The sequence below is a fragment of the Oppia nitens genome, unplaced genomic scaffold (assembly GCF_028296485.1).
Source record: "Oppia nitens isolate AA-2021 unplaced genomic scaffold, nextdenovo-longstitch-racon4-pilon3 scaffold2_pilon_pilon_pilon, whole genome shotgun sequence".
In the NCBI taxonomy this organism is placed as follows: domain Eukaryota; kingdom Metazoa; phylum Arthropoda; class Arachnida; order Sarcoptiformes; family Oppiidae; genus Oppia; species Oppia nitens.
The window spans coordinates 3077312-3087644 of record NW_026533210.1 but is presented as its reverse complement, the minus strand read 5'-3'; the positions used below and the strand labels follow the sequence as shown (position 1 = coordinate 3087644).

At 22.8% G+C, this 10333-nt stretch overlaps 3 protein-coding genes across 3 annotated transcripts; 2 read left to right on the top strand and 1 right to left on the bottom strand.

The window, feature by feature from the left end:
• Positions 1-2848: 2848 nt before the first annotated feature.
• On the top strand, positions 2849-3908 carry LOC128955609 (chymotrypsinogen A-like). Its single transcript, XM_054301283.1, has 4 exons — positions 2849-3026; positions 3086-3240; positions 3336-3507; positions 3610-3908. The coding sequence occupies exons 1-4, from the start codon at positions 2849-2851 to the stop codon at positions 3906-3908; spliced, it is 804 nt and encodes a 267-aa protein (XP_054157258.1).
• A 1985-nt stretch (positions 3909-5893) lies between these two features.
• On the bottom strand, positions 5894-6675 carry LOC128956180 (uncharacterized). Its single transcript, XM_054301864.1, has 2 exons — positions 6620-6675; positions 5894-6556 (listed from the first exon to the last, which is right to left on the bottom strand). Exon 2 carries the CDS (start codon positions 6552-6554, stop codon positions 6162-6164), a length of 393 nt encoding a protein of 130 aa, XP_054157839.1. The 5' UTR covers positions 6555-6556; positions 6620-6675; the 3' UTR covers positions 5894-6161.
• Positions 6676-7662: 987 nt separating this feature from the next.
• LOC128955608 (uncharacterized protein DDB_G0287625-like) lies at positions 7663-9245 on the top strand. Its single transcript, XM_054301282.1, has 2 exons — positions 7663-8287; positions 8357-9245. Exons 1-2 carry the CDS (start codon positions 7833-7835, stop codon positions 9243-9245), a joined length of 1344 nt encoding a protein of 447 aa, XP_054157257.1. The 5' UTR covers positions 7663-7832.
• Positions 9246-10333: the final 1088 nt, after the last annotated feature.

Here is a 10333-nt window from a genome sequence, read left to right as displayed (position 1 = left end):
AGAAAAAAAAACTTTTTTTTGTGAAAAAAATGTTTTTTTTTGCTGAAAGATAAACATTTTTTTTATTGTTGAAAGTTAGGCCAAAATGAAAATTCATTTCTTTTGCCCATAAATTTAGTATACATTATGTGTTTATTATTAATGTGTGTTTTGTTTAGAAAATGTTAATGCAATCTAAATCTGTTATTTAAAATAAATTTTTTTTGTAACTTTCTATAAAACTTTAAATACTGTATATATTAATATTAAACTTTTACAAAATAATTGTTAAAAGTAAATATAATATATGCTTTCAATTTATATTGAATATATTAAATGTATTCATTAAATACTGTAGTCATAAAAATGTTATTTTGTTAATATATAATATAGTTATGTCTTTATTCAATAGAATACAAATAAATTGTTTGATTTTAATATTATAATAGTGTTATTATATTTATTCAAATAAGTTTTCAATGTATTCACTTGTTTATGCAAACAAAATAAATAACTTGAATATCAAATTTGAATAGAAATAAAATAAAGAGCTTTGCATTGATTTGAAAATTATTTTTATTGTCAGAAATATAAATGTTACTATTAATAAAATTTAGTTAATAGTAATAATATAATAAATAATCCAATAGATATACAATAATATTCAATAGCTTATAGACAATAAGTTATATATTATTAAGCTTATCTATCGTTTTAAAAACATGTGTTAAATTAATGATGAATTAATGTGAATTATCGGTTCACACAATATATAAAAATATGAAAGATTAACATTAAGTAAGTAATTTAATGCCCAATGCTTTCATTTATATAAATAATTTTATTGCAATACAAACAAAAAAAAGTATTTAATTATAAAAGACAATAACAATTATAGTTAATAATTTTTACGATAAGAAGGAAAAATCTATATATACAATATATATAATAATAATTATAATTAACTGTATATTAATTGCAGTTACAATAGTATCTAGGTACTTTATTTTGACAATATTCATTATACAATTTATGATTATTTGTGCAAAAAAGCAATTAATTGAGATTTTATTGTACACACGTTCACTGTATACAATAATTACTTTATATATATATATATTAATTTATAATAATTATTGTGTAATTAAATAATTATTTATTATATTTAAACAATAATTATAATGATAAATTAAATATTTAAAATATTTGCTATAATTTTTTATATCAAATTTCCACTTATTAATATTAAAAGCGTTTGTATTTATAAAAAAATTATTTTGCTATTAAATATTAATTAATAAATCATTTACAACTACAGTACATTTTTAAAAATAAATATTTGTTATACTTGTTGTATTTTATATTATTAGGTATAAATGTTTTTTTAAATAATATTTTTATATAAATGACTTTATTAATAACAAGCAAAAAAAATTCATATTTAATAGTAAAACTAAATTTTTAAATTTGTGATTTAATAAACAAATTTGTTATTACGATAATTTTATAAATATGCTGGTGTTTTTGCAATATTTGCAATATAATAAATTTACATTTAGTTTTAAATATGACTGTAAATTTTTTAGAGACAGTTTTTAGCGATAAATAAATTATTATTTAATTTGTTTATCATCATAAATGTTATAAGTATTAAACTTTGTTATTATATATTTTTTTTATCTAACAGTCTAACCAAATAGTTATTAAATTACTTAATCAATTTGTCGAATATTTTATGTAAATATGATAGAAAAAAATATGTATACAGTATATAGCTATTTTGCAAAACATGAAAATTGCATCAAAATAATACTTATTTTGATTCAATTGAACAAAAAATTTATTAAAATTCATAGTAATGTAAAACTTATTATGTTTACTAGACATAAATATAATGTTTTTTTTAAAAATATAAGTGACATTATTTAAAATAAATAAATTTAATAATTAGTAAATGATTTCTGTGTGTGTTAGACTTAGAGTTATTATTGCTGTTATCATATGATATCAATATATAATGTATAAATTTTCAAGCGTATTATTTTTTAAAATATAATAATGTATAATAATTATATGATTATATGATATCATTAGCTAATAAGCATGTACAACATTTATCATAAAAATGTACTGTATTTTGAATAAACATTATATTAGACATATGCCCTTAGAGTAAGTTTAGGCTTAATTATTAAAATGATTTGGGAATACACAGTGTACTACACACATACAATTTGCAATACCGTACCAATATATACAACTAATAACTATTATTATTATTATTTTTGTAATTGTTGTATTAAAAACTATAGTAAATTTTTTTTAAATATAAAAAATTATTCCAACTATTTTATTATAAAAAATTATAGGTTATTAATAATATTTCAACTATAGTCAAAATATAATAGTATTTTTTCCACTAAACTTTGTTTAATAAATAAAGTTAAAATTATGTTTTAAAATTAATTTTCAACTAATACCTGGCGATTTATTTTCATATTTTTTTAAGTATTATTGATAATTTTATAAATACTTTAAATAATTCTTGGTAAACTACTGAATAAAAAAATTATTAAAAGTTATATTTATATCAATATAAGTTATTTCCAAATAACGACTCAACAATTATCTCTATTAATCAATTTTTAGTTTAATATTATCACTTAAACACTTTTAATTAAATTAATTATTTTATATATAATAAATTTATTATTGTATCATTAGTACAAATATATATATATAACAAAGATAACTAAAGTATAAATTCTAACATAAAAAAGTAATATTTCATTTAATTAAACATAAAATATTATTTATAAAAAATAGAAATAAAAATTAAGTAATTATGTCTAAAACAACAATAATATTAATGTTTATATGTTTAACATGTTTAGCAAATGGGGATAAATTATTATCAAAAAATTGTGGTCAATCTCGTGCTAAATCAGAGACAATTAAATCATTAATAGTCGGTGGCGTTGATGTGGCACCGGGAGAGTTTCCGTGGCAGGTCATACTCAGCTATCAATTTCCATGGGGATCGGCAGGTATTGTAGTAGTAGTATAATTTTCTAATAATAATAATTAATATAAATCTAATGTCTAGACAATTGTGGTGCAACAATTATCAATGAAAATTGGGTCTTAACTGCGGCCCACTGTACAGTAGAAATGCCCGATAAAGATAAGTATAATATAAGACTCGGTGTCCGCAATCGTACGGCACATGAAACCAGTGAAGTCAATGTACGACCAGTTAAGGTATAAAAATTACTTTATAAAACATATTTAGCTAATTATATTAAGCATAGAAATTAAGCAAATTTTTTTGTTATATTTATTAATATAATATATAGATTGTAACAAACAATTATAATCCGTCAAAAATATCTAATGATATAGCATTACTCAAATTAAATGAATCATTAGATTTCAATGGCAAACATAAACATTTGGCACCTATTTGTTTGCCCGACAGTAGTATTACTATCAAGGATTGCGTGGCCACTGGTATTGGATTAAATAAGAGTAAGTTATAACAACAATTAATTAATAGACATTTATTTTATGTAAATAATATATGATTAAATAATAATAGATTAATTAAATAATATTAAATCTCTTATATAGCTTATAAACAGCCGGTAATAATGCAAAAAGTATCGGAGCCTATCGTTGCCGATAATATTTGCCATAACTTATATAGTGATGTATACAACCAAACACAACAACTATGCGCCGGTGGTCACGGTAGTACCTGCACCGGTGACTCGGGTGGACCACTACAATGTCAAACCAATGATGGCAAATGGTATCAGTTTGGCATTACATCATATGGTGCACCCGGTTGTGATGAAACTGATTTCGGTGTCTATACTAAAGTTTTGTCATTTACTAATTGGATTCAACAAGTTATTGATAATAATTAATTGTAAACTTTTTTTTAATTATATCTACCACTTTTATTTCAATTAATTAATATGATATAATATTTATCTATATTATTAATTTTTGTTTATTTTTTGTCTCAATAAAAAATAGCATACAAAATCTACTAACAAGATTTGTATAACAATTTGATTAATTAATTTTCTAATATTATAAACATATAGAGTATTTGCTATATAAGTATATAATAAAATATTAATTTTTATAGAAAAAAATTTCCTAATATTAGGTATTAGGTATTATACTCTTTTATATTATTTATAAATGTATGTACAGTACATAAATTGGTAATATTTTATTAATTAGACATAACTTTGGTTTTGGCCGACAAAATCACATTATTGGTCGACAAAATAAAATACATTAAGTAATGTAGGATTAAATGCAAACAAAAGAAGTCCATTAAATCCATTTAATCTGTTGTTTGATCTTATATTTGTAGACCAATATTAGTGGACTGGTGTACACATAGTAGTACTGACTAGTAGTAGTAATCTATGGGCACAGGTATTAGACATACTGTACATGTTTGACGCACACATACATTCATATACAGTATATATTTATATATTGGTCAACACATTTGCTATTGACATTAACCACATTAACTAATATTATGTTTTGTCTCCCTATTGATAATACAATTACATACACACAACACATACTGTAGTGTACTGTAGAGTACAATACATTTTATGAGTTGTTTATCGGATGATAAAATCAAAACTAATTTCATTACATTATAGTATTGCAAACAATGCAATTCAATGTAATTTAATGAATTGGCAAATAAATTAAATGTTATTGTCGTCCAAATTATTAGCTAAATAATTTTTTGTTGTTTTTGATGCTATAAATATAAATTGGGATATATTTTTACATATGTAATCAAACAAAAACAATTATTGGTCACTAATTATAACATTTATAAATATAACTAAATATAAATTACAGTATTGAAAATAATAATAACACAAATTAGCACTTTTTAATAAAATGTTTTAAATTTAAAAAAATATTTTTATTAATTAAATATCAACTGAAATATTAAAACAAAACACAATATTAAAAATTATTTTTGTTTATAATATTAAGATAATAATAATAACTTTCTATACAATCTAATAATTCATTTTTAATTAAGATAATTTTTTTAAAAATTAGTAAAAAATCAATGAAAATATTTAACTGAAAAAAATGTTAAGTATTAAAAAATTTATTATTTAATAAATATTATTACATCAATCAATTGCCGTAAATTATCGTATATTTTATAGCTTAATGTTTCTTAAATTATGGTATATATATACTATATATAGTTATTAGTTTGTAGTTCTTATCTTAATTGTCGTAATTTTGGGACAATTATTGATTACTTTAGTGGCAATTGTTTCAGAAAATTGTTTCTGTTCTGCCGATAGCCGTATCTCTAATGTCCGCAAATTTTTCATTTTTGCCAAACAGTCCAACAAATTGTCGGTCGGAATAAAGAATTCAAAGCATAAATAGTGAACATTTGGTATATATTTCATGGGATTTGCCATAAAATCCGGACTCAAATGCCATTCATCTGATCTCACTGTTAGATGTGTTAGTTTTGACAATTGATTCAATGAATTAACAGATAAAACATATTCATTGATACCATTCTTTCCAAATGATTGATTGATTGCTTCAAATTTCAATTGTTTTAATTGTGGAAAATGTTTGCAAATAGTATCCAGTGTTTCGTTAATATCTTCAACGACTGTCAAAAAGATTAATCTAAGTTCAAAACTTTTTAATTGTCGACAATTGTCACCAATTTTGGCCAAATAAGATATAAGTGATAAATCTTTATATTTATTATAAGTATGCAAATTACTGTAACTTAGTTCATATAATTGTGTCAAATGTTTGGACACAGATATCAGTGGAATATTTTCGAGTCCAACAAAGTAAATGTTTATCGACTTTATATTTTGTCCATAAGTTTCGGCAAACTTTTCAAAATCTTTTACGTGAAACCAGGGAAGAGTAAGCCTTACTTTTCGTAGTTTTGGAAACAATACTTCATTATTACTATTATTAGCGTTGATATTAAAGATAAGCGATACAATGTTGGCATCCGGTAAATGAGTTATACTATTGATCTTAATCTGTGATAAATTGTGACATATCTTCAGCTGATTGCCAACAAATTGGTCAACTCTTGTGATGTTAATCTTCTTTAATTGTTTGCCATATTTTTCAAACTATTGTATAACAGTTTCATCTTCACTCTCGTAGTCTATCATTAAATCGATATTTGATTTATCGAAAGAGTATTTTAACCACAGATTTACTGCTTTATTGGATGTATTAATTGTGGCACTGAATGGACTGTTCAGTAACTTCTTCATTATCTTCTCGTAATTCTTAACATATATCTCGTTGTCTTCGATATAGTTATGGCTTTGAAATACCAATCGTTGCCATTGTTTGGACACACATTCATGTCTTATCTTCTCATCAAATGACAGATAAGACAACAATAGTTCAGTCAAATCATCGCCGAATCGATCAAACGATTGTCTTATCGATGAATCACTTCTTAAATACATTTTCTTTGTCATCGATGGCAAACTCATTGTCTCGTTTGATGCCATACCTAAAGACAATAATTATTTGTAAAATCAATTCAAATAATCTCATAATAAGTGATTTGTCTTACAATTTGATGACAATTAATGATAATATTATTTTAAAAAATCAATTGAAAGCAAATCAATAAATATTAGTTTAATTTTGATGTAAATTAAACTCTAAAACAATTGAATAGAATTCAGTCATTGATTGCATTCAATGCTTAACACAAACAATGCTTTACTACAGTATTAACGGAAATATTAATATTAAGTAAAATATTAAGTAATACTTATTGTAATAATAAGTATTGGTTTTCAAATAATAATCTATTCATATATTATGTTATATTTATGTAATTTAATGAATTACTAATTAAATTATCTGTAAATACTATTGTCGTAAAAATTATTTTCTAAATAAATCTTTTTTTATGATTTAAATATAAATTGGGATACATTTTACATATATGTAATCAAATTTATTATAATAAAAATCAATTATTAATTATAAAATTTTATGATAACTTCACGCAAACTTATTATACAATAAATTATATATTATTATTTAAAGATATATTTAATTAATTATATATATTTTTTAGCTAATATGACTTTAAATTTGACAAAATGACAAATAATAATAATAATAATAATAAGCATATCTATGTATAATTGTATTTATCAAATAATATCATATACTGTATTCAATACAGTGTTTTGAAGTTTTGTAGTTTTGAAATTTATTTTAAATCAAAATTTCAATTCAGTAATTCAATATTTATATTATTTTATTGTATAAATTACATTCAAATATTACTATTATTGAAAATTAACAAATTGTAATATTTATTTATTTTTGAAAAATCAATTTATTATAAAATTTATAAGAGATATCAACTAATTTTGTTGTTTAAATCATAATATTATTTAATAAAATGTCACAAAAGTTTTGTATTGTTTTTTTTTATATAATATAAGTTATAGGATATTGAATATACAGTACATTAGTGTTACAGTACTTTACAGTTAATATTAAATGTAAACGTAATGTATGTTTCAATAAGTTTTTACTCAATATTACTCAATAAATATAATGCAATACTTTATATACAGAGTATTCTATGTATTGTTAATCCATTTGAAGCCAACTTATTGTTTGTTTATTTTATTATTAAAATTTCAAAACAATTGAATAAATTTTTGTTTGTTTGCGGAAGTGATTCAAACAAACAAAAAATAACTAAATTGTTTACCCAATTGTTTTGTAACCAACTTGTAGTTGTCATCGTCGTCACCGAAATGGCGGGCAATTTGCGGGACGTACTCACGAGCGTCGAGTTATTGGTCAAGAAGATGAAAGACAAGCGCGACTTCATATTGGATCAGTTGAATGGCCGACGATGTGTGTCCACCACTCATATGGCTTTGTTGATCAACTCGTTTGTCGACCAACTGCTGGACGACTCGGATATTAAACCCGAAGAGGTGTTGGCCACCGATGACAAGACAAACGATGGACAATGTCATCACCGTCGTCGTCGTGATGGTGACAACAACAGTACGAATCGTGTTGTGGACACAACAGCCGAAGTTAAGCTGAAGAGTACTATCAAGACTTTGGAGGACAAACTCGCAGAATCTGTGAATGAATGCAAAAATATTGAAAATGATTTGCAAAAGAAGACAAAAAAGTTTGAGACAAAAGAGAGACAATATCTGAAACAAATCAATGAACTCATGTCACAACTCGACAGGTTTGTAGACATTAATAGCCATTTGATTCACGAGTCTATTAACTAATTGTTTTTTAATCATATGTTCAGCTCTAAAGAATTGGAGACCGATTTGAAGACACGAATCAATGATTTGAATCACAGATTGTATTCAAATAAAAGACAGACATTTGAGGAAAGTGTTAGACAAGAGATAGAGGAAGAGCTCAATAGACGTAAATTGAGTTTGAAGTCATCTGACGATTCGCCAGACAAGAAACAAGACGTGAAAAAGACTAGATTTTCATTACAAGAAGTTCGCGATACCACTGACTCGGATACAGAAACCGGTGAAAATCAATTGATCAAAGAGTGTCTCAAATCTAAACTATCGATATCTTTGGAAAAAATGAGTGCTTTAGAAATACAGATTATTGACGATGAAGATGACAACAGTTCTACTGATTCCTCAACAGTTATTGTCGACACTGTCATTGACAACAATAATAATAGTAACAATAATAATAGTAACAACAATGACAACAACAATGACAACAACAATAATAACAACAATGACAACAACAATAACAATGATACGAATGACAACAATGACAAAAAAAATATAAATTGCAAATCCTATTCAATTACTAAAGAGATAAATGGCAAAATTTTAGACTATTCTTGTAATTATTGCAAATATGAGACCAAATCGGTAATTGCTATTCGTATACACTGCCGAAAATGTAAACAACAATCAGCCAAAACTATTGATGAATTTTATTGTGACGAATGCTCGAAGAAATACACCACCAAATCGTCGCTTAATAAACATAAATCTAAAAAACATAATAAATTTATTAAAAATAATGATCAGACACTAGAATTGCTAAACGATAAGAGCACCACAAATCGGAAGCTGAGGAGGAATCGCAAACAGACAACACATTTTACCATTCAATTTGACAAAAGATGTAAACGTATTAAAGAAGAAATGGTTTAATGATTATTATTATTATAATAATAATAATGCTTTAAATAAGTCATATATTAATATACTTATGTTCTTTAATATATGTATTTTCATTTATAAATTTATACATTTTTATATCATTTTATATAATAATATATATATTAATTTTAAACATTTAAACAAATTCTTTTTCATTAATTCATATTAATTTTAAAGGGTTTCACTTTTTGTTATTGTTATAAATCATTTAAATACTCATAAAAAAATTTTAACAAATGAATTACGGATTAATTTTGTTCACTAATTTTGTTATTTGATTATTTATTTTTAAAAAATAATTGACAATTATTTATCAATCATTTTATTTTAATTATTTTATTTATTCATTTAATTTTAAAAGGTGTTTATCTATTAATGAAATATGTTATTCAATTAATTTATTCAAATAGTCTAATACAAAATGATGATATACTCACAATGTTTTCCACAAAAAAATATTAATAATTAAAAATTGCGGTGATAAAATTAACTTTGTTATTAACTTTATATTAATCAAATAACTAATTTTATAACATTTAAAATCTATTTATATAAATAAATAAATAAATTGTAAATTATTATATATATATAATGTAACATTTGTATTTCTTAATTAGATAGAAAAATATCAATTAAAATTATATTAAATTGTATTTTTATGCATTGGCTACTACTTTTGAAAAAATAAACTACCGGTACTTAAAATAGTGTTTTAATAGAAACTTATTTTAAATCTAGACTGTAGTAATGGGTACGGTTCCCCTACCCATACCAAAAATAAATGAATACCTTTAAAAAAAATCCTGTAAAACAATCTATAGTATACTGTACTAAAAAAAATTTAGTGTTTAGTATTATTTATTTATTTTTAAAAATGTTATGCATAAAATAGTCCGTAAATTATATTAACTGCTTATTAAATACACAATAAATAATTTTAACTACCTACAAAAAAATGTTTAAAAAAATTAATTTATTTTTATTTATTTTATTATTATTATTGTTGTTACTGTAATAAAGTTTTATTATTTTCAATTTGCGTTAAATTTAGCAATAGATTTGCAATATATATATACATT

What these genes read in the sequence shown, in the direction of transcription:
- LOC128955609 (XM_054301283.1), top strand. Translation starts at nt 2,849, where the DNA reads ATGTTTATATGTTTAACATGTTTAGCAAATGGGGATAAATTATTATCA. An exon ending in TCAATGTACGACCAGTTAAG is followed by an intron (nt 3,241 to 3,335) that starts GTATAAAAATTA and finishes TATAATATATAG; the next exon opens with ATTGTAACAAACAATTATAA. An exon ending in TGGTATTGGATTAAATAAGA is followed by an intron (nt 3,508 to 3,609) that starts GTAAGTTATAAC and finishes TCTCTTATATAG; the next exon opens with CTTATAAACAGCCGGTAATA.
- LOC128956180 (XM_054301864.1), bottom strand. Translation starts at nt 6,554, where the DNA reads ATGGCATCAAACGAGACAATGAGTTTGCCATCGATGACAAAGAAAATG.
- LOC128955608 (XM_054301282.1), top strand. Translation starts at nt 7,833, where the DNA reads ATGGCGGGCAATTTGCGGGACGTACTCACGAGCGTCGAGTTATTGGTC. An exon ending in CTCATGTCACAACTCGACAG is followed by an intron (nt 8,288 to 8,356) that starts GTTTGTAGACAT and finishes TCATATGTTCAG; the next exon opens with CTCTAAAGAATTGGAGACCG.